Source organism: Chelon labrosus, assembly GCF_963514085.1.
Source record: "Chelon labrosus genome assembly, chromosome: 21".
Classification (NCBI taxonomy): domain Eukaryota; kingdom Metazoa; phylum Chordata; class Actinopteri; order Mugiliformes; family Mugilidae; genus Chelon; species Chelon labrosus.
This window is the reverse complement of record NC_140354.1, coordinates 351581-379511: the sequence shown is the minus strand read 5'-3', so window position 1 is coordinate 379511 and position 27931 is coordinate 351581. Positions and strand designations below refer to the sequence as shown.

Below are 27931 nucleotides of genomic sequence, written 5' to 3'. Positions count from 1 at the left end.
TAATGCTGAAATTCTTCAGTGTTTGGAACTATTGGGGGCATACCTCATTTTTTGATTCCAACTTAAGCTTTTTGTGTGCTGCAACTTTTTTTCACTGCATTAGTTATTAGCTAATTATTATGTGATGTACACCTTGAACAAAGTGTCAAGGGTCAGACCTCAGTGACACCAATGGTAAGAGCCTGGGGCTTAATAATCAGTCTGCAGACATTATTCTTATATTATTTGGGTTACTACACACACACTACAATTTCATGTGTGTTCCTATATAGTTTGGATGTCCTAAGTAATAATCTACAATGTTCTCATGAAACATGGGGTTAAATTGATTTGCAGCTTATTGTTCTCATTTGTCCACGAACCAGAAGTCTCGTATGTCTGATCACGGAATCACAGACACAAGCGTTGCTGAACAAGACCCAGAACCCCATGTTGCTTTCGAGTGCTTGCTGGTTGTGTCAACAAATGGGTAGCTATATCATAGCGACTGTAAAGCACTTTGAGTACAAGGACATAAATGCAACACCATTTACCTTACCATTTCATTTACATTTTACACATTATCTTTTTTTTTTTTTTTAAGAAACTAAGGAGGAATAATTCAATATTCAAAGCAGTAAAAATACAGTCAACTCAAAGTCTGCTTTATTACACCTTTCCCCAATATCTACTATGATATTCTAAAAGCTACTTTTATTATGAAAGGTCTCTTCCTTGGTCAGAAAAGGTGGTGTAAAATACAGAACCAACAATGCAAACATGTGGACAATCCAGTCATTCTAGTAGAACTTCCTCTTTGACAGTTTGAGAGTCAAAGCCCAACATTCTACGGGAATGAGCCTGCCATAGACTTACTGTACACATAAGAGATACTGGAAAGATCTTGCATGAAAACAGACCTCTTATTCGCGAACACCAACTACTCCAAGAATTAGTGACGCATTAAAGATCTGTCTTCTTTAAATTATATATTTATAACATTAAATCTTGCACTTTTGATCATCAAGTCAAAGTCTCTAAAATGAAAAGAAACACATGGGCAAATCTTTACAGCAATGGAGGGAAACTCAAGATAAGTAGCTCAAGATGGACTGTACAGTCAAAGCGTTTTGTTATTATATTTCTGTGCCCAGATTGATTGAAAATGATCCCATGGTTTCCACACCTTAAGTACCTTGTATAAAACAGATTCTATAAGATGTACAAGATGCAACAGTGAGGTTTACAAAGAGGCATTACTTAGATATGAAACAGAAACATGGGATAGAGGAGGTCTGCGTTCCTGAGTCTCAGCCCAGTTTGTAGATGACTAGCATGACAGTCAGAAAATTGCATAGAAATATAAAATACAATTATCGTGTGGCAGTCCCATTGGAACACAGTGTCTGAAGTATAAAACGTAACCCTTTAATGTCAATTTATTGGTGAAGAACAATTTGTTGTACTGATGTAATGAGCTACATAGTTAAAGAACTGCTCCTGCCTGAGCTTTTTCAGAAACCCCAGTCTCTACAATGCACACTGAACTATGAGGTGTCACTGATCTACGATGCACCTCTAGATACACAATAAAAATAATCCAATGCATTGCTCAATATTGAGTGCATCGGTGCATCCACAGCTGAAGTGTTTTTTTTTTACAAAAAGGGGATCCGGTCGTGGTCTAAAATGCATTAATAATAAATATGAAATAAATGAATTTTATAAGGAACAACAAAAAAGGCACATAACCAAGATTACAGAACTAAAACAAAATTCAACCGAGCACATTTTTGAACCAGTTTAGAAATTCAGAGAATGCAGGTAAAATGTGGTCCTTAAAAACAAAACAAATGGCACGCAAAATGTAAAATCATGACAATGCATAAAAAAAGAGAAAAGATAAAGAAATCTAAATTGATGACACTGAACGTATAAATATTTTTTGAATGTCAGAATTTTGTATAGAATTTTACAGATTTTTTGCAGAAGGCTTAAAAAAAATTAACCTTTTTAATGTTTCATTACGGAACCTATTTGTCAACAACAGCACCGCATGTTATGAGATTATGTATAGCTTTTAGCACAAGAAACAGAGTGACAGCCTTTTCTTCAAAAAATAAAAATAAAAATAAAAATAAAAATAAACAAATAATCATATTTCATTTCATAGTAGCCAATTTTAGGGGCAAAAACCAAGGCCCAACAGATGACAAAATACAAAGTAATCCATGAGACTCAGGATTAAATGGGCTGTAAATGGTTAAAATTCAGCTGGCTAAAGTAAACAACATTTCAGGTTAGTTAGTTTAACCTGAAGATTGAAAGTACTGTCAGGTGTCTGTTCAGTCAGCTGTGCTACTTTTGGCACGTTGTTGAATTTGATGAACTGAACAGAACACAAGAGATTAAAAATAAAGACAAGGATCAGAGGTTTGGTATACAGTATTGTCATTTCAGTTTACAGTCAGAAAGAACTCAGCAGCAATCTGGACTTTCAGCGGCGGACTGCAAATACTCTTTTCCCTCCTGTTACAGACCACTTGTTCCGCCTGTCCTGGATCTTTTGGAAGATGCTGCTGCCGCTTCTCCACTTCTCTCTTTTATAGTTCTTTATTTTCTTCACCTGTTTGTGGAGGGGAGAACAGTGATGAGTCAACACTGGATTATGATCAATCTGAACTTACTCTCAAGATCAGCGGCCCAGTCACACCAGAAATCAAGTAAATGTATTGTACTGACATATATGAAGGAAGTGAAAGAACAATGAAAATGTGAACAATCTCTCCAGAGAGACAGCAATGGTGCTGCATTGGACTATGTGCATAAAAAGAGTTGCCGTGTTTTTTTTTTTTTTTATCAGATCCCAATTGTGCAGATCAAAAAGTCCACAAATGCAAGAACAATGCATCAGGTGGGTTTCCCATAAAATGTTAATACTATGACCTAAGACTGTCTGCTTCTATGTGCCTCTGGATCAGGGAGTTTCTTACCAACAGACCTCAGGTGTTGAGAATTATATCATATCGGACAAAGACCCATTACAGACAGGAGATCCAACACCTGACAGAGAGGTGCTCAGACGACAACCTTGTTTTAAACACCAGCAAGACCAAGGAGGTCATTGTGGACTAAAGGACTTCAAGGAAGACAGAGCATGTGCCACTCCTCATATATCTAGACCTGGCTAATGCTTTTGGGTCAGTACCACATAGACTTTTTTAGAGTCCCAGGTAGTATAAAAAGCCCAGTCAATTGAAATCTCTTAGCCAGTATAGACAAACATTAAATGATTTATTGACACATAAAGCTGAGGGTGCATTATGTTTTGCCAACCAAAAATATTATGAATCAGAAAATAGGGCCAGCAGGCTATTAGCATTTCAACTGCACAAGGAACGAGCAAATTGCACGGTGGCAAAGGTAGTGAATCCTGTTACCAAAAAAACACTGTTCCACCGTAAGACATGGCTGAAGCTTTTTCTGTTTACTTTGAGACTCTTTACGACTCTGAGGATTCAGACAACAAAACAGAAAATTAAAACCATATTATGTCTATTATCTGTTCTATCTCTGTCATTTCTGTATGCTGTTGCAAACTGCAATTTCCCCATTGTGGGACTATTAAAGGTTTTCTTATTCTTATTGACAAGCGATTCCAAGATGAGGTTATGACTCTCTTACAAAGAATATTTAATTACGCTCTTACAAACAACGACCCCCCAAAATCTTGGTCTGAAGCAATAATATCCATAATCCCTAAAGAAGGCAAAGACCCTACAAAGTGTTCCTCCTACAGACCAATAAGTTTACTCTGCTGCGACGCAGAAATTTTAACCACCGTGAATTCAAAAGTGTATACATACAATAATCAAACCAGATCAAACTGGGTTTATAACGGGTCGTCAAGGGATAAACAATATTAGGAGAACTTTAAATGTGATCTCAGTGGTGAAACAAAAACAGGAACCCTTAATGCTTCTCAGCCTCGATGCTGATAAAGCATTTGATAGGGTAGATCGGCAGTATTTGGAACACACATTGGAAAAATTGAGATTTCATCCAGATTTCATCAGTTGGATTGGTGTGTTATATTCATGATCCTTGACAAAAGTTCGGGTAAATGGATATACATCGAAGACCTTCGGCTTGAAAAGAGGAACTACACAGGGATGTCCCCTTTCGCCCTTACTATTTGCTATTAGAATCGAACCCTTAGCAGAAATTATAAAAACAGACCCTAGAATTCATGGAGTATCAATAGGAGTGATTCATAAAATCTCACTGTATGCGGACAATGTCACGACGATGTATATTACTGACCCCTTGAATTCAATTCCAGCGCTTTTGACCTGTTTAGGGGAATTTGGGGAAATATCAGGTTACAAAGTTATCGAAACAAAATCGGAGGCCTTTGTGTTAGTAGGCAAGTGGCCAACAGACTTACATTTTACATTTAATTGGTCTAATAGGGGATTCAGATATTTAGGCATAATGATTACAACACAAATCTCACAATTATTTAATAAAAACTATGGCAGATTAATCACACAAATAAAATCAGACTTGACTTGACGGGAGATTCTCCCTCTGTCCCTCTTAGGTAGAATTGAAATACTGAGGATGAATATACTTCCTCGTTTGACATACCTCTTCCAGTCGCTGCCTATTTGGATACCGGCTTCCAATTTTGAAATGTGGGATAAAATGATATCTGGTTTTATTTGGCAAAAGCGGAAGCCTAGAATTAGACAGAAGTTGCCATCAAGCCTAAAGGAAAAAGGCAGTCTTAGTTTGCTTAGTTTGAACCTATACTATTGGGCGGTGCAACTTCGTAGCATTGTCGAATGGGTAGTACAAGATGAGGAAACAAACTGTATTGGATTGGAGAACCATGCGTGCCCGCTAGTACCTCTTGTGACGATACCATTTATGGAACAAAAGAAATGGAGAGATTTAAAAATTGAAAATGAATGGATTATTTGTACCCACAGGATTTGGTCTCTGGTGAGGAAAAGAATAGGTGCACCTTTAAATTTGTTATAAATTATGAGGTGGTGCCCACAGTGCAGAGAAGCCAGTGAAGAGTTAGGGGAGATTGTACGATGCAAGTCTCAGTGATAATTTTATTTTATTTTATTTTTAGTGCTTATTGTATTGTTTTTATATTTGCACTATTTAATAATTTCGTTTTCACATAATGACACATGACAATAAAGGATTCTAGATTCTTGATTCTATGGCTGCCCGCCAGGGTCTAATTTACGGCGTCATGGTCCCATAACGAATCGAAATATTTTTGCACCTCTCAAACTATTTCGTGCCTGTTTTTTATATTGCTCCTGAAAGACGGAAGAAATGTCACAAACAGCATACGGGACACACATAGCATGTGAAGCTATTTGTGTTATTCACAAATAAAAATTGATGTTATTGCCACCATTTAAATACCACTAGTTGTGCACTTGATTTTTTACACTATAAAGATTTTAAAAAATTTTAAGAGAATTGGTCAAAACCTGGATGAAATGACTTGTAACGTGAAATAGCTTAACTTTATAAGAGCTAGCTAGTACAGTTAAATCCACTAATACTTTATTCAATCACACATTTGTCTATAAAATGCCAAGGCTCAACAGCATTATGTTTAGTATTCCTGTATCTGAACTGCACAGACTGCTGCTAATTGCCACAAATACACTATTAAATCCCATTAAATCTCACGAAATCTTGTGGGAAACACTGATTCATCCTGGCTGGCAGCCCTAAACTCGTCTTTGAACACGTAAGAAGCACTATAATTTCTGATATTACTTTTCCAATTTCTCACCTTTCCCCTGTCAAAGTCTTCATCCCACTCATCGATCACAGTGTCACACTTGGAATTGTGGACATCTTTAATAGCATCTCTACTGATAGCAGAGACCTCACCGTCCCAACTGAGGGCTAGATAAGAGAAAAAAAATTACTTTTTAATGCATTGAAAAGCTAAACAGCTTTAGCTAAAAACTCGATAATTTCAAAGAATCACCACTCACTGTTGGCTCCATAGGCTTTATCTGTGGCATTCCTCAGCAGTTCTTCCACTACACCACTTGTCTTTCTCCCATCCCAGGCTACAGAAGCAACATGTGTCGGGGCATCTCCTAAGGCACCTTCCACAGTTGTCCGTGTCTTGCTGCATACATAGCCGTCTTTCACGTGGCTGTCCCACACAACCACTGAAGCTGGAGTGCAAATATAACAACCAGAAGTAAAACAGAATTATGGCCAAATCTGACATTCTCAAATGCAATGGTTCATACTTTATTTGCATAAAAGATAAGTGACTGGTCACACGAAAGAAATGCTTTGATAGTGCAGGGTGATTATTTTGCAAATGGCTCGGAGTCTATACCGAAGAGCAATTTACATTCTGAATAGGATAGGCAGCAAGTTTATACATTTGAATTTCCAAAGCACAAATGCATGGGTATTTTAAGCACACACTTACATACCTGTGCTTTGTTTACTTATTTTGCCCTCCTCTGTGGTGTTCTCTTTGGGAGGGGGCTCCACTGCTTCAGGCTTAAAGTCAGAACAATGCTCATTATCTTCACACTGTTGCAACTCTTTTAGCCTCTTCCTTTTTAATTTCTTTTTCTTATTCAGCATCACCATATCCCCTTTATCGCTCTGAATGTCCATGGTCTTCATCTCACAATTGCTGTAGGAGAAAAAAGTAGATATGAGATGACCTTAGAAGACATTAGCAGCCGATCCTTTAAGTCGTAAAGTTGTAGATCGGACTTGTCTGTCCAGCACATCCAACAGATGCTGGACTGGATTGACATCTGGGGAATTTGGAGGCCAAGTCAACATGTCATGTACATTCACTGGTGTTCATTTTGGTGCCGTCATATTTTACAAGGACGTGTCACTTCACATACGTATGGTGTAGTTCTGTACCCAGAGACGCTAAGTGGCTGGACAAGCACAGAAAAGTCTCCGTTCGTCTGTCCACTACACACCATCTACTCAGATGACTTCCCTCTTTCAGCGCTTTCATGATAACCAGATAATCAGTATAATTCACTTCACCTGTCAGTGGTCATGTTGATATGGCTATTGGTGTAGTTCTTAGGTAGAGCACTGGCTACATTAAAAGTATTTTTGAAAGCGCTTTGAGGACAGTTTGATAAAAAGAGCCTTTTGGGTGTTATAGAAGCAAAGACTAAATCATGAGCTCAAGATTTAACTTCAGGTAACAGTTTTTAAATGGAACAAACAAAAATACATCACAAAAAAACACCCACCTTTCTGATGCAGAGCATTCATAAGATGTGTCCTGCATAGCCACTCCTAGTTGGTTTTTCTTTTTCTTCTTCTCAAACACATGGTTCTTTTCTTGTTCTTTTTGATTTGATGCACAGCATGTTGAGGTTGTGGCAGATAATTGTGTTTTTTGTTTAGACTGTTCTGCATCTAAAGGAGGTGTTAGACACCATATACCACTCTGACACCAATCCTCTTCTTGGTTCGAGCTTTCCAAATGAGATGGAACATGCTCCCTCTGCTTGTTTTTCTCTCCATCCTCATTCTCCCTTTTCTGTTTTTTCTTTTTCTTCTTGCACTTCTTTTCCCTGGTTGACTTCAAAGGGCTGAACTGTGTCACTGGAGTTGGGGAAGCGAATGGCTCAGTGTCACCCTCCACCTCAAAATGCTGTCGCTTCTTTTTCTTCTTCTTTTGTTTGACTTTATGATCTGGAGGGTTGTTGAGGTCTGGCTCTTGGACCACAGAGTTAAGGGCGGAAGACTTAGGACCTGGACAGTGAAGCTCGTTGGTTTTAAAAGAAAAGCTGACATTTGGCTTTTGCTGTATGGAGAAATGGGACCGTTTATCAGGGCTCAGCTCTTTGGATGATCCAGTTGATTGGGCAAAATTAGATGACTGGGCTTTAGGTGAATGGAAGGGAGCAGTTCTAGAAAGAAAAAAGAAAACATCTTGAGTGGGCAGGTCTTTTAAGCACTGACATTTGGACAGACAAGTCTGTATTTTACATTGCTTATCCCCTAATCAGGTTCACACTTCATACCTATGGGTAGGTGTGGCAAAGGCGAGGGAGTCATGTATGGAGTCACTGGACAGCTGGCATGGCAAAAGGGACAGAACATCAATGCTGCTCGGACTCCGGCTGCGAGCCTGCAGTTATTGACATAAATAAAAACTTGGTGGTCTAAAGAAAATAGTCATGAATGTGACAAAAACAAGGAAGAGAATCAAATAAGGAAAAGAGTGGATTAAAGGTATGACAAGATGGAAGAGGGAGTAAAACAAAGAAAAAAAATGGTATGGCAGAGAAGAATTAGAAATGGTTAGGAAAAAGATCAAACTAAAGGAAAAGAAGACAAACTCTAAACAAGTGCTAACATGTGGTTGATTAGACAGATATACTGGAGAAATAACCCATTACATATAGCAGAACAATGAGATTTGTCTTCATAAAACTGCTAATTGAAATCATTGGTATGCTTGGGAATAAGTGGTGTGGAGTGACAACAGCCATGTTATTGTAACATTGTTAATAATAGGCGGTTTAAGCTATGGCGACAGCGCAGAACCTAGCGCTCCGCACCTCCCCAGAAATGTAACTATGCACTGCGGCACAGACCGCAAGAGCTGTGACTGGTCCGCTTGGTAGTAAAGTGTTTCTGCTTTAGTATTTCTGGCTGCTTCTCTTGCAAAATTTCGCCCGAAGTGAAAAGACAGTCTGATGAGGCTGATGATGCCCCGAAAGACGATTTAGAGACAGCTATGTGGGAAGTTTTTTGTGAGTTTCATGGGAATAACAGTCTCAGGTACTGTGTAAAAGACTACATCAATTTCTCTTTGGAGTGTGTTGCACCCACCAGGATGGTACAGTGGTTTTGACCTCCAACTCCCCCACTACTCATATAAAGGCTCTTCTCAAATTAAAATTAGGGTAATACAGCCCACCCTTCTGAGGGACAAGTTGGTGTGCACAGGAATGAAACACCATTGGACCACCTCATCATCACTCACAGTTCATGGGGATGCATGACTATGTCTTGAACATGAACCTGTCCTGGGTCCCTTCCCCCTACACTGCAAACTTCACACACCATGTAGGCATCTGCCATCTACAAAAGCTGTCTGACAACTCTGCAGTTGTTGGCCTCACTCCAGATGAGGACAAAGAGGAGTACAAGTGAGCAAAAGTGCGTCCAGATCAATTCAGGTAAAACCAAAGTACTGGCGGTGGAAAAAGTCACCCTACATAGCAGTGATCATGCAGGGAATTGACATTGAAATGGCAAACTCTTATGAGCACCTGAGTGTTCAACTGAACAATATACTGGACAGAAGGGTAGGCACTAACACACTTATAATGAATGACAGAAACAATAACCCTGTGCAATCTCAGCATTACCAATAACTCCTACTTGCAATAATGTGTGCAATAATAAGTCAATCTGCGGCAATATTTATATTATATTTTTTAGTACTGTTTTGTATAAGGGATTTTCTTATCTTACAAAGACAGGAAGTCATGCTGCTGATGTGGATGGGAATGACATTCACCTTCTTGGCTGACAGGGCAAGTTTTTTGGCAGGTGGAGGTGACATGGCGCTGGTGGCTTCAGATGTGATGCTGAGAGCCGGCGTTTTGACTTTTGCCGTCTTCTGTTCCTCTATGCTCTGCGAGCGTTCCACGCTCCTGGCTGGAGAAATCATGCCATTGGAGTCTTTCCGAGGAGAGGGGGGTATCTCTCCTATTGGTGTATTTTTGGGACCAACAGAGTCCTAGCCAAAAGAAAGACAATTAATGACTGTGGTTATAACTCTGTTAACACACAAATAGAACTATGCATCTTCTTAAATTCCACAGTAACGATGTCTAAGCTGCAAGCACATGGTTGTTAACACTTTTGACTTAAGCTAATTGTGATGGAAACATCACACTTTTTAAATGATTGATTGATCAAACTATTTGGAAGACTGATAATCAAAAGTAATAACAAATCTACAATTTATACTCCATAACTGTTTTGACAGGCATGCTTGGTGCACAAAGACCCATCTAAAAGATGTCATCCGATGATAAAAGTAATGCTGCTTCATGTAAGTTTGTATTGGTTCTTTTGTAGAGGATATTGTACCTTTGAGTCAATGGTGTTAACAGAGGAAAAGTCAGTCAAAGACTTAACCAATGTCGATGTTGGCATTCCTCTAACCATGCCACCATGTTTTTTATCTCCCTCTGTCCTGCAGACCCCGTTGTTGGAAGGGGTCGGAGTGCTGCTGCGGCACTGCACCTGGCTCAGAAAAGAGGGTTTCTTCAGCTTCTTGAAAGGTTCATCAATCACTGTGGGTCCACCTGGAAGCTTTTGTGAGCCATTGGAGGATGATGTCCAGCTGGAAAGTTTGGGCTGTGAATGACTATTCACACCATTCCTGGAAATAGGCAAACCCAAACCACCATCCATAGACTGGATCTTACGCAGTTGTGCCGGCTCAAGTTTCTGTCAAAAGGAGTTAAACTTTCATTAAAAAAATATAGCACTTAATATAAATATTAAATACTGCAGTAGAAAGACTTTCGTAATTCCACAAAATACTTAAGGTAAATTATAATATTTTCTTATACCTTTGTGACCTGCGGGGAGGAGAGCGGTCCATTGTGGCTGGCCCTCTTTATCTGTTCAGATGATGCATTATTCTTGCCAGAATGTAACATATCCTGCTTGGTTGTGTGCCCATCAGCAGTTTTCTTGGTTTCAGGGATTCTTTAATGCAAATAAAGTACTCTTATTTATTTGATCATATAAGCAGGAGGCACAGAAAACATCCTTTTTACCTGTTACAGTACTCACTAGTATCTTACCTCAGGTAAAAAAGCACATAAGCCTGCTGGTTCAAGACCACTTTGATGTTACTCGAGTGCACAATCGAATCATTCATTTGGTACCATTGTCCATTACTTGCCTAGGAGGAAAAAAAATATATATATTAGAAAGATCAACATCTAAAATAAAGCAACAAGCAACAAATGGTCTATAACACTAAAATGAAGGCAAGTGGACAAGTGGAGGTTTCTTTTAGATATTTCACCCTTCATCCATGTGGCTTAGTTTTGACTAACCAGTGATGGGTTTAGGTTTTTATTTGACAACATCTGAAACTACACCCCGGCTGGTGACCTGGACTCAGTTTACGCTGCCCGAGTCCAGAAGAGGGCCAGACACTTTGCGACAGACCCCACCCACCCAGGCAACACACTGTTTGTACCGCCTCCATCAGGAAAGTTGTACAGGAACCGCACACATAGCCCTACTGACAATCAAACGGACAACCAGTCCTCAGCAGTAGGACAATCACACACTCACATAATCTCATAGACTGGGACTTGCACTAAGCTGCAATTTATTTACATCTCTTCTTCTTTTTAAGGGTGTTTTATATTTTTCGTAAGTGTTTAAATGTTGTGTTATTTATATGTGTGCCTCTTAAGCTGGGAGTGTTTGCAAACTTTTGTTATGTTCTCATATTGACAATAAAGACTGCTGATTCTGGATATACTATCAAGTTTACCTGAAACCCATTTGCACCTGAAATTTGGGAATGTTTTTAACATTAACCTGGGTGGTCTTTACTCAGTTAATGGTTCTCAATCATTAAAGAAGAGAAACTCAAGGTCTGAATGGGGGAGAAACTTTTTGGGGAGAGGTAAGTATGTACCGTAAGTGGCTCATTATTGATGTCTCAGTCCACCTCTACTATTTAAGGCTCTTTTAGGGCGCTTATATGATACTGCAGGACCTAAATGCAAGGACCTACAAACGTAGCCAACCCCGGTGCTAGTCATTTATAAGCGGTTTATATTTCTGCATTAAGTTGATGCAGAGGCGACAACGCAGACCCCTACACAAAGCCTGCACGGACATAGAGCTGTACATGACGTGCACCTCCCCATGCTCTGCGTAGGTCTGAGCAGGTGTCTGCATTATCGCCGTAGCTTCTGTGTCAACTGAACGCAGGAGTCTAAACTGCCTGCTTTTTAGTTGTGGTGACGAAAAGGGGGCAGGAACTAGTACCAAAATCTTGGGCAACACACTGCTCCATTCCACTGTATGTGTTTTTATTCCAGTATCCTACCAAGTTTTACCGACCAGCACTGAAGACTTATGCAAATGCGCAACTGTTCTTTAATAAGCACTGCAGTTTGTATAGAGCAGTTTTTAACAAAAAATGTGCTAAAGTGAAAATTACATTTAGGGAACTACTTTAATTTTATCGTTATATCAGACTCAGAATCAGCATACTTTATTAATACTTCAAGGAAATTGTTTTGTTGCTATAGGCATTCAATATTCTATTTGAATCTTTATCGTTTCTCCAATATCAATTAATAGCATTAATTTTAAATCACTTCTCTGCTTCGTCTTTGTTTGCATGTCAATCAGCCCCTCTGAAAAGAAGATGGCTTCTTGTCACCTCACCTTGACATAGCAGTAGTAATGGCCAGCATGACAACTGTAACCAGAATGCACCAGAACAGCGTAGAGGCCGTACATGACAGGATCGCCTGAGTTCTGAGACATAAAGGGGCGGATGTTCAGGAATTCTGGGTAACCAACATCCTGAAAGAGAGGGGAAAAAAAGAGAAATAAGACACACTGAGGAAAGAGACAGGTCCTTCACACATTCAATGGTCTAATTTTTTTTTACCTTTGTTATTTTTCCTCCACTGAAGTTGGCAAACCTCTTCAGTGACAGAGTCAGTACATTTGATGTACGATGGACTGTGAAGCGTTTGGTGGCCGGAACTTTCTTTTTACACCTAATGGAGAAAAAAACAGTGATGTTTATTTTTAATCTGAATACATGTTATTTTGGATACAAATTTTCATTCCCTAAATATTTACTTGCGATGTTGTCAGACTACATAAACTGAACTTACTTGGCACACATGTAGGCGTTCTCTCCACTTAATACATCTGGTTTAACAAAGAGTTCGAGGGCTCGCACTATGTTTGCTGCTTGCTAGAAGATAAAAACACTTGGTGTTACTGAAACATATTGACAACGAGGCATTCAAAATTATGCATTTAATTGAAAAATATGTCTATTCTTATTGAATTATGAATTCAATGGGAGTTGAGGTACCAAGATCTTGTATTACATACCCGAATCTCAATAGCAATGTCCAGGTAAGGGTCATAAGTGTCTGACACACTTTTACAAACAGAGCATTTTACTGGAAGACAAACAAACACAAATGTGACTCTTTAACAAACACTTGAAAGGTCTGTACATTCGTAATACATTTTTTTGCCTTAGGGCCTGCTCAGATCTTGCATTAAAATCCAATCTGGGCTATCCAATCACAAGTGGCCAGCTTTAGGTACATGTGTTCAGATCCTGACCTTAACATGCGTCTCCAAATGTGTGTCCAGATCCAATCTCAGTTTTGCACTCTGTATTCAAATAATCCCTGACATCATCTGGGGCACAGTACAATGTTTTAACAGGTATTGTCTCTAATGGATCTCTACCCTCATGTTAGTCAGATCTGCACAAAATTGTGATGATAACTTCAACCCTGGAAGTTTCCCAATGTACCGTAATCTCTGGTAATAAAGGTAAATGAAGACACCGGTACTCTCTCTCAACATACTTAACTACACACATGGCTCCACATACATCAGTGTGACCGGATCAATAATTAACACAAAATCACACTCATGTACTCATATTAAATACTTTAATTTGTCAATTCTTACTAAGATTTAATTAATTTTAACAGCTACAAGGACAGAGTATTTTAAAAGGCTCTCATTACTAATGAAAAAACATCACTTATAGTGGCGCTTACTGTTACCCAAAGAGCTTCACAATGTTTCTTAATCAAGCATTTGCCCCCAAATACACACGCATCAATGGAGGTGGAGATGCCAAATAAGGAAATTAACTGCCAAAAAGAGCAACTGCCCCTGATTCCTAAATCAGAGGCTATGAGGACTCATTTCATTGACTAGGCCCTTTAATATAATAAAGATGTGCACTGCAGTTCAATAAGCCAGTTTGTTGACTTACACTTGGTCTGGTGTGCAGGGTGTTACATACATAATGCAATACCAGATGTTACAATGAGAACACATACAATTTTTCCCGACACTTCTGTCTGTGGAAAAAGTCAATACCTCTTGACCTGAGGTAGCCTCCAAAGATCTGGTGGACCAGGGTTGTGGCCTGGGTCTGCCTGTCAAGCCTAAAAACAGGAAAAGAACAAGCAAGCGATTATCGACTTAGGAGTTTTTAGAACAATTACTTTTAATCACAATAAAGCCTTACTTGGGGTAGCCATTGAGACAAGCCTTCTGCATGGCATCAATAGTGTACCGCAAAAATTCATGGGCATCCTCTTGGCTCCCAAAGCGAAAGGGTCTGGCAATTTCTGTGGGTGACAAATATGCATGTAAGAGTTGTGCAAGGTCTTCAACCATATATCCAGGGGAATGAAAAAAAATGTTTCATGACATTTATTCTTGCATTAGCATGCTACTGAGTCAAAAAGTATAAATGAAGGAAAGTCACAGTTCAGGAAACAACATAACGGTCAGGTACTGTACTCATGTACCCATATCCAGGCTTGTAACACAGCAGTTATGTCCTCTTTAATACTTATATATGATATGTAAAGCACATTTCTAAAAACCCAGAGCACTGAGTGCGTATAGCTCATTGGTCAGTAACCCCAACATATGGCTATGGTCTACCCATTATTAGAACAAATGGAAAACTATGAACCTTAGGTTATAAAACATAGTATAAATAAATATAATTTTGTAAATTCTTTTGGTAAAATGTCCAGACATAAGCATAAACTGTACTTCCGTTAACCCTTTTACCTTAGATTGATAGACTGGTGTGTATTCATAAGAGCCTTAAATATACTGCCTGGACAAAACAAAGTTGATACCTGGATTTAACTAAGCAAATCGGTACGAGCCTCCTATTGGATAATTACTGTATTGTCGATTATCTTTCAGCTGGCAACAAGTTATTTAACCCCAAATGATGCAATGAGCAGCTTCTCATTTTCTTAAACAACCACATCGAGAGACACATCGCGTGGTTGTGGAAAAGATGTTAGTCTGTTTGAGAAGGGTCAAATCACTGGCATGCATAAAGCAGAGAAAACATCGAAGGAGATCAAACTCAACAAATTAAACATTCATTCATTCATCTTCTGTGACCGCTTGTTCCTGTTAAGGGTCGCGGGGTCTGCTGGAGCCTATCCCAGCTGTCACCGGATTCGAGGTGGTCAGGTCACCACTCTATCACAGGGCTAACACAGCCATTCACACTCACACCTAAGGCCAATTTAGAATCACCAATTAACCTAACCAGCATGTCTTTGGACAGTGGGAGGAAGTCGGAGTACCTGGAGAGAACCCACGCAGACACAGGGAGAACATGCAAACTCCACACAGAAAGATGGATTCGACCTTCTCGCTGTGAGGCATCAGTGCTAACCACCTCGCCACTGTGCCGCCTGACATGTTAAACATATTGAATAAAATCGATTCAAGAATAATGAAGTGAAACTTTATATTAGTTTAGGTCTTTTTTGGCCTCAATAGTTGGTGAAAGTAGAAAACTTCAACTGGGAAGGCGGGCCATTTTTAAATGATACATTGTTTTTTATTCCAGAAGATATATAAGTGATTGAAAATTATAAAAAAAAAAAAATTTTTCATTAATATTCAGATTTATCTTTTTTTTTGTAGAATAACCCAGGTACCAGGGAATCTTAGCACAATGTGCATTAAATCTGGTAGGCGCACACTGCTATGACACAATCATGCAATGTTAAAAGTACTTACTTTTTAGGTCTCTGATGAAAGACACCGGCTTTATGGCATTGTCTGTGTTGGCAAAGGCTTGGATGATATGGTTCTGCATTACACAGATCATGCAAAAGCCTGACTGGTGACCTGAAACAAAAATAGAGAATTTGAGCCACTTAGTGAATAAAAATTTGTCATTGTAACTCTAAAGGTGAACATTTTAATACATTCATATCCCAGTGTCAAAAATCTTTCAAGTCTGTAAAATGGAGATGGGTATTTAATGTGCATCGCCTTTTTCAGCTCACCCCACAGACTTTTTATAGGATTCAGGTCTGGGGTCATTCCACATTTGTTTTTTCTTGAAGCCATTCTTCCTACGCATCAGATGTTGGGTTTTTCAGCAGAAAAGGCTTGCATCGCACATCTCAGTGTACCTACATCCATTTATTGGTGCTGTTATACTGATAGCCTAAAACTTGTTTAGAGCTGGGTTAGGTTAAACTTCACTATAAGACACAGTTACTGCATCCATATTAAACTATAAGTACAGTTTCTGCATAGGTTAAACTCTGCATAGATTTTCATCATATGCACCCGTTTTAGGGAAGAAACCCAAAACAACTTAAGTTTTATTAAGTTGTTTCGGGTTTCTTTGCCAGCCACAGGGACATTCAACCACATACAGTAAATTGGATAGTAAATCTGGTAGTATTATAACTCAAATACTTACAGACACGACTGTGTTCCTTTGAGAGTAAATAGTTGGCAAGTGGTGGGGTGTAAGTGAGACACTGCACTGTAGAGTTAAGGAAGCAGGTGTTTCCAAGGTTGTGGAGGCCGGCTCCGACCCTGTAAACACGCTCCCATTTAAGGGTAAGCTTGTTCGCTGGAAACAGCATCTTCTGTGGAGCAGGAATCCCATCACTCTGGGCCCCAGCTAGTGCCTCAGAGACTGAAAGAAGATGATGGTCAATATTTTGACATTACCAAAGTAGCATACAGAATACAAAAATTGAGCCTGAAAGGACAAAAGACAAACTTCAGAATATAAAACTCAATATGAGAGCTTACCTTGCCTTTTTATTTGAACAAGCTCTGTAGGCTTCTGCCCTATAGCACCCTCAGTCCTAGGATTGAGGATCACATACTTGTTCTTTAGGCTGTCCAGCTGATAAGAGAAACCCTTGCTGGCAGGCTCAAACTCGATTTTCTGTAAAATGACCTTCTTGGCAGATGAGGCCAATAGTTTGTTGAGGTCACCCTCATCGCCCGTGTCCTTTCGACCAGGTTTTAATGCCTCTTTGAGTTTATCCACTATTGGCATTTTTGGAACATCACTACAGAAAAAGACAAAAAAAAAATAAAAAATAATGCATCATCTGTACAGCATTTCACATGGTTTGATCACCTCTGTGCTAAATAGGACTGAAAAGAAACTGCTGCTTTTTAAAATAAATATTGAAGTGAATCTCTCAACAATTAAATAAAGAGCCTATTAATGAACCCCTGTGCTTGCAAGGTAACTTTTCAGGTCATATTTCCTGAGGTTGAAGGACGGAGTGCATTTGAGGAGCAAGCTGGGTGTTTGTAGACGTCACTACAGTTATGCAAAACATCAGTTGCTGGTATGGGATAGGAGAAGATAAGCCTTTAGAGCATATACGATGTAAGCAGATGCTGAAGGTGGCAGACTTATAAAACTATGCCAAATAGAACTGAATCAACATTTTCATTGTCATCTTGATTCTTCTGTAAAACTGTAGATCTGGGCTATTCAACTGGCGGCCCCCTGGCCTGGCCAGGTCCAGCCCCTGAGGAATTTTGTACCGGCCCTTACAGTGTCATGTAGTTATTACATATGAATACCCTAATACACTATGGCTAATTGTACATTCTCTCGTGCAGTAGGAGGTGCTATGCACACATTTAAGTCGAACCTATATTTTGAGGGACCGCACATGACCAATAAAAGTCGCCGTTCGCGCTCTAGTGCAATGCTCTGACCATTGACTGTATATACGCCTGGCTCTGACTGCTCTGAGTTCTTTCTTTCAAGCACGAAATGTCTCTCAAAATTTGCATAAAGACGTCGATTTGCATATAAAATGTGGACATGTCACAATGTTTACTAAAAAGTCCTTATTCAAAAGTCAAAAGAGAGGAAATTCATTAAAGAGAGAGAGCCAGGCGCTTGAAAGATGTTTCTCATTGTTAATACTCTTATTCAACAGAGGGCAGTAATGTATATAGTAGCTCCAACCTGCCAAAAGAAGACCAAGCAGTTGCACACTTAATAATATCAAAATAATATAATAATAATAATATATAGCACCTTTCAAAAACAAGTTACATGGTGCTGTACAACAACAACATAAATAAAACAGGTCAAATACAATTTCCTGGCAACAACATAATAAAACCACCAAGAGAAATAAAATTGGACTTAAAATTTAAAATCACCCACCCACAACAAAGTAATCATACAACAATAATAAAACAAAATTAAGAGAAGGCCAATCGATAAAAGTGAGTTTTAAGAAGAGATTTAAAAGAAGCCACTGAGCTGACTACCAACTATAGCTGAGTCGCAAGACGTGGACTGTAGCTGAGCCGATACATGTGGATGCAACTGGTCTGACATCAATGTTTACTGAGCCTGCAGTTGTGATTCTGTTCTGAAATGGTATGCATCATTCTAATTCCAAGAATTTAAGCTTTGCACCAGTGTATGTATGACATGTGTTGGCAGATAAACAGCGAGGCTGTTAATCCCCAAAAATAGCAGACTGCCTGCAGACGGGCCATGACGGCGGCATGAGGATGGATTAGTATACTAATCGAAAAAATAATCGACAGAGTAATCTATTGGAAACAAAAATCATTTGCTGAAGCACTAAAAGAATTCTCCAACATCATTTTCATGAATAGTCATTAATTTAAGAGTTTGAGTTACTTCTTTGGGCAGTATAATGCAAGCTGTGCGCATCTCTACAAGGTTCTGATTTGAGCTACCAATCCAGCTCTAAAAACCACAACTAAAAAGCACCAAACTTCACCTCTCATTTTCCAGTGTCACACCAATGACAAAAAAATGGCACTGATGGAAGAAAATTACAGAACTGTAAACGTCATGCTGAGAAAGACATGGTAACCATTTACACAGTCAATAATTAAAAGTGATTGCAAGAATGAACCATCCAGTTGCAAATATTCTGCAGGGGTAGTATTGCCCTGTTTTCACCACAATACACGAGAGAGTATTGAGATACAGCCAGAGAAGATGATGTTTTACTCTAACAACTGATCTCTGGACCAGTAGAACCATGCAGCCTTACGTGAAGCTATTACTAATGACTGTAAATTATGCTGCTGTTGATTTGTTTTGATTCCTTTTCCGCCACTATTATAAAAGAAGAATGCTCACTGAGAGTGGTGCACGACTATGTAACCAGAAAGAAACTATCAATTGCCAAGCAGTGGCATAACAATGAAAAAGAATCATGATTTTATGTTTTCGTGATTTATATCACGCAGCCTTACCCTAACACAAAAAACCTCCTTACTGACAGATGTACATCATGTAGACATAACACACGTGAAGGTCAGCAGGTCAATATGACACCAAACTACCAAAGGCCATGAGTTCCAGAGTTATAGAGTCATGAACATTGGAGTTGGAAGTAATGTCATGAAGAGGGAAAAAGGGATGAACATGCAATGGCACGCTGAATTTTATATGCTACAGATACTGATAAAACTAAGAACGACATTGCCCACAGGAATGCACTCATCTAGACAGTTAAATAGGCGATTTGCGATTCTAAGGTGTGCTCCCCTCATGTGTCAATATTAATAATTTGTCAAAAAACAATATTTTTAGATTTTAAAAATGTACCAGAGCACCACTTCAAGTAGCATTCTTCTTCAATAATACAGTGCCACTGCTGAGCAGAGGAAGACCATAAGATCATCATCATAGGAAGAGCAACACATTGTATATTGATATAACACTTGTAAATTTCATAGTTTTTATACATTGTACGTGACTTTTATTTAGTTTTTGACCCTTTTGCCGACTGCAATTCCTCTTGCCTCTGTGTAATGATGCTACTGCTTCAAATTTCCTACGGGATAAATAAAGTATATATTTATCTGTCTGTCTATCTTACAGTTCTAATCAGTAAAATGAACAGTCAGGCTTGAGTAAAACAACACCTTCTTCAGCTGTACCTCAATCTTGTCTCGCATTTTCATGTATTAATAGGGCAATGCTATTACTTCCAAGAAATGGTGACATCACCCGTTTCTCAAAGGAGCTACTAGACACTTGTCTGTAATATAATCCAATTACTTTTCAGCTAAATTGGCATCTTGTAATGAGTGCAGAGCATGTTCTTAACAATGACGCTTTTTACTAGAGATGTCCTGATCGGTATCGGTAACTAAGCAATTTAAAAATGATCAGATCAGATTGGTATCGTTCTTCAGCAAGCCTGAACTTTTGCAGTTATTTATTTTAGGTCTGCCATAAACCAAAGCCATGTCCCTGTAGCGTCAAAACATTGTCTTCATCTTCAGTTTTGGAGTTGTGTTATGGAGTTCTACTGTACTCATGTTCTTGGACAGATGTAACAATGTGTGTTTTTATTATTTTAAGACGTTTAATCAAATGTAAGTAATGACATGCATTTCGAGAGAACATTGTGGTAACACTAAAACGATGTTATTAGACCTTTAGCTGCTATACATGGAAAAGGATTCAGAGATATACCCTTTTTTTTTTTTATCCCGGCTACATTATTTTACAATATGTTGTGAAGTACTACTTAATGCTATTGACGGTGATGATTTATATAGGCTATACATACAGTTGAAACCAGAAGTTTACATACACTGTGTTAAAACACACATAAACCTTTTTTCCTCACTGTCTGAAGTCTGACTAAACCTCTCCTGTTTTAGGTCAGTTGGGATTTCCAAAATCATTTCTATTTGCTACACGCCACAATAATGAAAGAGAATTTGTTAAAAAAAAATTTATTACTTTCTTCAAAGTCAGAAGTTTGCATACATTTCCTTAGTATTTGGTAGCATCCATTTGGAAGACCCATTTGCGCCCAAGTTTTAAATTCCTGGCTGATGTCTTGAGATACCACCCCATACTTCACAGTTGGGATGGTGTTCTCAGGCTTACAAGCTTCCCTGTTTCCTCCAAATGTAACTATGGTCATTATGGTCAAACAGTTCCACTTTAGTTTCATCAGATAACAGGACATGTCTCCAAAAATTAAGGTCTTTGTCCCTGTGTGCATTTGCAAACTGTAATCTGACTTTTTTTATGTAGTTTTTGGAATAATGGCTTCTTCCTCGCTAAGTGGCCTTTCAGCCCATGTCGGTACTCCTTTCACTGTGGAGAATGGCACTCTCTTACCAGCTTCAGCCATTATCTTGACAAGGTCTTTAGCTTTTGTTTTGGGGTTGATTCGCACGTTTCGGACCAAAACACGTTCATCTCTGGGACATAGAACCCGTCTCCTTCCTGAGCGGTATGATGGCTGGACATTCCAATGGTGTCTATACTTGCGTATAATTGTTTGAACAGATGAACCTTCAAGCCACAAGCACCTTCAAACCTTCAAGCATCTGAAAACTGTACCCAAGGATGAACCAGTCTTGTGGAGCTCCACAATTCTCTTCCTGATATCTTGGCTGATTTCTTTTGATTTTCCCATGATGTCAAACAAGGAAGCAGTGTGTTTGAGGTGTAGCCAGAATGTCTAATAAGGGGAGAAGTTCCACTCTCAGTGAACTTCCGGCTTCTGAACTGTTCGTTACAATGGGACTTAATAGAGAGTGGCGAGGCTCTCCGTAGACGGGCTCTGGTGTAGCCTTAAAATACATCCACAGGTGTGCACATCATCATCAGGGTTTTCCTTCATTGTTTAAAGACATAGTAATCTTTGCGTATGTAAACTTCAGACTTTGAAGAAAGTAATAAAAAAATCTCTAACAAATTCTCTCTCATTATTGTGGCATTTAGCAAATAGAAATAATTTTGGTAATCCTAACTGACCTAAAACAGGAGAGGTTTAGTCCGATTTAACTTCAGACGGTGAGGAAAAAAGATTTATGTGTCTTTTAATGCAGTGTATGTAAACATCTGGTTTCAACTGTGTCTGCAGTGCACAGTATTTATTTATTTCTAGCATAAAATACGGTTGTTTAGTCACCCAAATAATTTTTGTGTCATTTGCACTCATTTAGGAAATAATTAGATCAACGTATATCCATTTACTGAGAGTGCTCAGGGCACCGAGACACAGCTTCTAAATAACACGTTATCTGCCGCGAAACTCGTTCATTTCACCAATATTTTGTTATGAGACGCTTGTGCTATTCCCTGCTGAGTCTGGAGTTACCTGTTATCATCATCCGGGAACTGTAGATTAACATACAGACCCCGGACGATGTCATCTCTGAGCGGCGCGCGCACCGTTGCGCGTGCAACAGTCAGCTTGTTTACCTGTAATTTGCTATTGCTATGGTTCGTCCACAACCTCAGAATCGGAAAAATATTCAGCCATTTTGCAAAAAACTAGCAGTAGCAAATTACAGGTAAACAAGCCGACCATCACGGGTGTGTGCGCCGCACAGAGATAACATCATACAGGTCAGAAGACATCATCCGGGGTCTGTAGGTCAATCTACAGATCCCGGATGATGATAACAGGTAACTCCGGACTCAACGGGGAATAGCATTAGGGTATCAAAACAAAATATTAGCGAAATGAACGAGTTTCGCGGCAGATAATGCATTATTTAGAGGCTGCATCTCGGTGCCCTGTCACTCCCACTATATGCATTTACGTTGATCTAATTATTTCCGAGTGCAAATGACACAAAATTTGGGTGAGTAAACGACCATATTTTATGCTAGAAATAAGGTCCAGGTTGTAAAAAACAGCAGTTCCCCTTTAAGTCATTCAACCCCTAATGAGGACTTCCCTGGAGTTCGGCACTTGAGTTTCTTGTGGAGTATAAATGACCTGGCCAGAACAATCTTTGTTCTTGCTTACCTTGAGAACAAGAACAAATTTCTCGCAGAGTATGTAACAATCTTTAACTTTGCAAGAGGATGCGGCTGCCAAGAACTGTCCAGACACCGAGCTACCAAGTGATAGTGACTGGTGGTGTCTTTGATCTAACGGCTATCCGATGCTAACAAACACTATGTCATGCTTTAGTCATCAGTTTCAGTGTGGGCTGTTGGATGCTGATGCCAGCCACATGGGAGCCTGTGCATGGAGCCTGTGTATATGCCTTAAAATATCAAATGTTTTTACTCTTTACTTGGACAGAGGTGTACTGGAGGCCTTCAAGAATCCAAAGATAAAAGGAGAAGACAACCAAAGGACAGAGGGCAGATGACCACTGAGTGTGTAATATGGCAAAAAAAAAACATAAGAGTGTCACTGCTTGGCAATGACAGGAGAAAGACTGAAAATTAAAAGACAGTAATGCTTTCTTTCTCCACAATGTGTGGTTGTGTGCACCACTTTAAATGAACATTATTCTTCTATAAATGAAGTGATGCTGCTGACGAGAAGAGTGACTCAAAAACAGCAATAGAAAACATTTACAGTTCTTATCAGTTAAATGAACTGTCAGGCTCATGTCAGGCTGCATGGTTCCCGTGGTCCAAATATCTGTGTTGTCGAGTAAAACAACACATTCTCCATTCTACTTTTTTTTTATTGTCGTTCTCCACTTCTCTTGTCTGTTCTGGATTAGCATATCCACATTATTAATCCTGAGCTGTCTCAAAAAACTCTGGAGGATTTTCAATAACCACATCCCTTTGCACTTCAAACTCAGCAACACGCATTGCGTTTACACGGTCCAGTGCAAATGCTTTGTGTTTACACAGTTCAGTGCAGAGAGAACTGTATAGATTTCTACAGCAGGGAAACAAAACAGCCCCTTCACAAATGGACGGCTCAGCTAAGGAGGGCGGTTCTTCAGGTCAGGACTGAGCAGTCCACCTACACCTGAAGGTCAAAGGACACTATTTTAAAGACAACACTGTACACATAAAAATGCGAGTAAATGAAGCCCCCTATATAAAACTGGAAAATCCCTCTGTGAACAAGGTAGATGGAGTGAAACAATATATCTGCCATTTACAATACAGTCTTAATGTCTGTACCCAAAAAGTTCCATCCCCATGAGTTTCTGCCCAATGGTGGCAATGGCGGGTCATCAAGAATAGTTAAAACCCAAATGGGTGCACCTTCCTATGGGACTGATATAATCTGCGGACCTTTTTGTCTGGCAATATCATAGACCGTACATAAATATGGACAACTTCCTAACTCCATTGCATTGACCGAATTGATGCTAGTTTCCCGGGAAAACAGGTAGCGCCATCAGGCTAGTTTGGAGCCAGAGTCTGTGCAGTACAGTCCAAGAGTGGGGCCACGCGCGGCCGCATTATCAATGATACGCCCACAATTCCACCAGACTCACTTGCGTTTTCGATTAATACTGCGCTCTGCTTTATGTACCTCAGCTAAAAAGAAATATTGGATTTAGGCCTGTCACGATAACAAATTTTGCTGGACGATATATTGTCCCACAATTTATTGCCGATAAATGATATTATTGTCAAGATTATTTTGAGACCATTTTTTTTTTACTAATGTAATGATAATATGGCATGATAATGCAAGTACACCCTTTCAAAAGCAATAAACTTTTATTTCTCAGGAGTATTTAACATTGTAATTGGAATGTCAAGAACTTTTAAATATCCTAAAATAAAAAAAACAAACGTAATGTAGCGAACTTGCGCTGTTTCGTTTATATTTACGTTGACGACCAAGCGCCTCAGTGAGTGTTGACTGTCGGGGTGAAGGCTCCTCTGAATCTCGAGCTGCAGGTTTTTTCCCCACTGTGTGTTTCAGGTACATGTACAAGTTGGTTGTATTGGCTTTTTTCATTGCCACTACTTTCAAACAAATACGACATACTGGCTCATTCGTGTTAATGGGCTCACCTTGTTCATTCGGTTTAAATCTGAAATGTTCCCACACTGGGGCTGTGGCATTCTTCTTTGAAATCATCCCTTTTATTCCTACTAATTTCTACTTGCGCTACCTTACTCTCTATTCCTCACAAGGCTCACCTGCTGTACTCTTTGTGTATGCTAGAGGCCCCGCCTCCCCCCACTGAGACAAAGAGACTGGATGACTGACAGGAGGGTTCACTCCATTCATTATCCTATGGAACCAACACACCCAGGTGCTGAGACTGATGAACAGAGTGAACCCTCTTGTCATCCAGCCTGTTTGGTAGAGAGAGATGAGGAAAACAAACACATATGCACATGGCAATATATGGAGGCCAGCCAAAATATCGAGTTTGTTCATTTATCGTACAATTAATTGATTTATTGATTATCGTGACAGTGCCTAATTGGATTATACACTGTAATTTATTTTTCCTATTCTCACAGTCCTATGGGATCGCTTCACAGAGTGGTTGGCATGGCAACTGGTATTCATCATGTCACATCCTGTTCCTATAGCGTCAAATAACTAAAACCAAACTTATCAGAAAAAATGAACACCTATGTATGCATCGGCAGTATTTTAACTACCTGAAATGACAAACCTACCTAACCATGACTCAAGTCCCATCCAGTAACATGAAAGGGGTGGAGCTTATGACCTATTCTGCAGCCAACCATCAGGGGGAGCTCTACTTGCCTTCCCTTCACTTTTGAGGAGCTTCTCCATCCATTTTTATTTACAGTATATGCAACATTCGTTAGGTAATTTTCGGCAGAATTTATATTTTACAAATTACGTAATAACAGACTCTCGCGGGATTACAATCACAGGCGACTTCTGCTATTATAACAAACTACTAGAGCCCCCACGGTAATATCAGTCCCTGCGAATAGGCTACACTGAAAATAAGACGGACTGTATTAGGGTCACCTGAACGCAGCGCCCCTATTACTGTCACTTATAAAACCCCTCTAATGTTTTCGTTTTTAGGACAACTTGCTCACCAAGTGTTCTCGTTTCTTGTGGTTCCTAACTGCAACACCACTGAGTAGCAGGAGCCTCTGTTCAACTACTGGAATCAGCACTACAGGCCAGTCACCGTGGCTTAAATGTTCGGTTGCTAAACACAGCTAATTTCGCCCTGAAGGGTTTAAAATAAACGCATAACATGTAGCAATACATTCGCTTAATATCTACACCTGTCTATATCTAATCTCGTGTACTTCGCTGCTGTCGACTGTATTGTGTTCTGCCTTTTAGACTGTAGAGCAGCAGCGAATTAGCCAGCGAGCTAACCTAACGTGGCGAGACGCCAGGCTCCCTCAATGCAGCAACGTGGATTAGCGTTTCAGCTTCCAGGTGGCTAACCATCTATGGTCGATGCAACTTGTCTTTTAGTTTAACACGGAAATGCAGTTAGCACATGTTATATGAATACATTCATTCGTTAACCCACCTTTTGTCCAATCGGCCAAAACGTTTGAATGTAGAGGGCTCTGTTTCCTCAACAGAATCTCCTAGGTCGGGTAATTTCGCCCATGCTGCATTATCAGAGTGACGTTGATCTGTCGGGAGAGAACCACACGTGACTTCTAGCCAGTGCCGTTTACTATTCACAGAAGCATGCTAACCGTTTTAGTGTTACAACAACGTTCTCTCGAAATGCATGTCATTACTTACATTTGATTAAACGTCTTAGGCCTTTATTAAAATAATAAAAACACACATTGTTACGTCTGAGAACATGAGAGACATGTCAGTAACGTTAAATATCAATTTACAGTAGAACTCCATAACACACAGTTGGTGTATTTGCACAGCCCCTTAAGCTTGGCTGATACTTCCGTGAAGAATCTACAGAGTTTACTCCGTTTCCTACTTGTATGCAGTAGGCCATTCTGAGAATTTACTATATATATATATATTCCTTGTTTTTTTGGCGTCACTATGTAATTACGCCACCAAACCGCTAGTAGGCGGTGTAATTTTTATGCCGTTGAATGGAGTTTTTTTTTTTTTCACGTACAGCCTCCAAAACAGAAGATTTTTTTATAAATCTTTATTCATCAAAAAGGAACATCTAAAGAGAAATAGTGAATAAACAAAACCGTTATTATATTCATATTCTAAAAGTTCCAAACATAATAAGTCATAAAATACAGTTGTTAGAGCAAAATACAAAAAGGGACAGAACATAAAAAAAAGTGCATATATGTTTCAAAATGAAAAAGAATGTTAAGGTCTTGCGGATACTAATCGTCTGGGTAGTTTTTTGATTTAACAGTTTTTTTAACATTTCAAAATCTATTCTCATTTCATTCTTGAGCTGGTGGATATTGGGTTTTCTGTCAGACTGTTTGCTTTTATGGATGTAAAACTTCCCATATCAAATAATAAGATTTAAGAAGAAAATATGATTTCTGTCCATATCCTTATTTTCAAAGTAAAAGATGACGTCCCTTTTTTTGTAGGCTAATTTTAACCCCACAAAGAAGATCAATCCAAAATAATCTGACATAGATACAGTCATAAAATAAACAATTGTTTCTGTGTCAGTGTTACACAGAACTGTATCTTATATTCCATGTAAAACACAGAATACAGGATTCAGAAATATTATTTTTATACTTTTTTAGTAACTTGTTTGTTGGGTAGATCAAGTGCATCATTCTGAAGGACACTTCTTTAACTTCTAGTCTAGGTCCAAGTTTTCCTAAATGTCTTCAAAAACGACAATTCCAGTAGTGTTTGTTACAAGAGGTTGCAGGGTATATTTGCACTGTACATAAGGGGCAGCTAAATATAATAAAATTTGTACATTTAAACCACAAACCCATCTCAACAGCTCAGAACATGGCTCAGAGAGAAGACACTCGGCCAGGGGTTTCACAAATGGGTATCTCTGCTATGGCCATCTGCCACAACATTCAGACTGCCAGAATTATACACAATCTCAAATAATCTTATTGTTATTCTCAGTAGGTTCCAGCTTTCACACATCCATGGCCTTTAACTCTTCTCTT

The 27931-nt window shown here is 39.2% G+C and overlaps 1 protein-coding gene across 1 annotated transcript; it reads right to left on the bottom strand.

The window, feature by feature from the left end:
* Position 1: 1 nt before the first annotated feature.
* On the bottom strand, positions 2 to 26455 carry usp36 (ubiquitin specific peptidase 36). Its single transcript, XM_084571194.1, has 20 exons — positions 26365 to 26455; positions 16909 to 17174; positions 16568 to 16789; positions 15871 to 15981; positions 14336 to 14438; positions 14185 to 14252; positions 13168 to 13238; positions 12942 to 13024; positions 12710 to 12821; positions 12481 to 12621; positions 10866 to 10966; positions 10629 to 10767; positions 10141 to 10503; positions 9563 to 9784; positions 8055 to 8161; positions 7275 to 7940; positions 6477 to 6685; positions 6018 to 6206; positions 5810 to 5925; positions 2 to 2605 (listed from the first exon to the last, which is right to left on the bottom strand). Exons 2-20 carry the CDS (start codon positions 17159 to 17161, stop codon positions 2477 to 2479), a joined length of 3405 nt encoding a protein of 1134 aa, XP_084427320.1. The 5' UTR covers positions 17162 to 17174; positions 26365 to 26455; the 3' UTR covers positions 2 to 2476.
* Positions 26456 to 27931: the final 1476 nt, after the last annotated feature.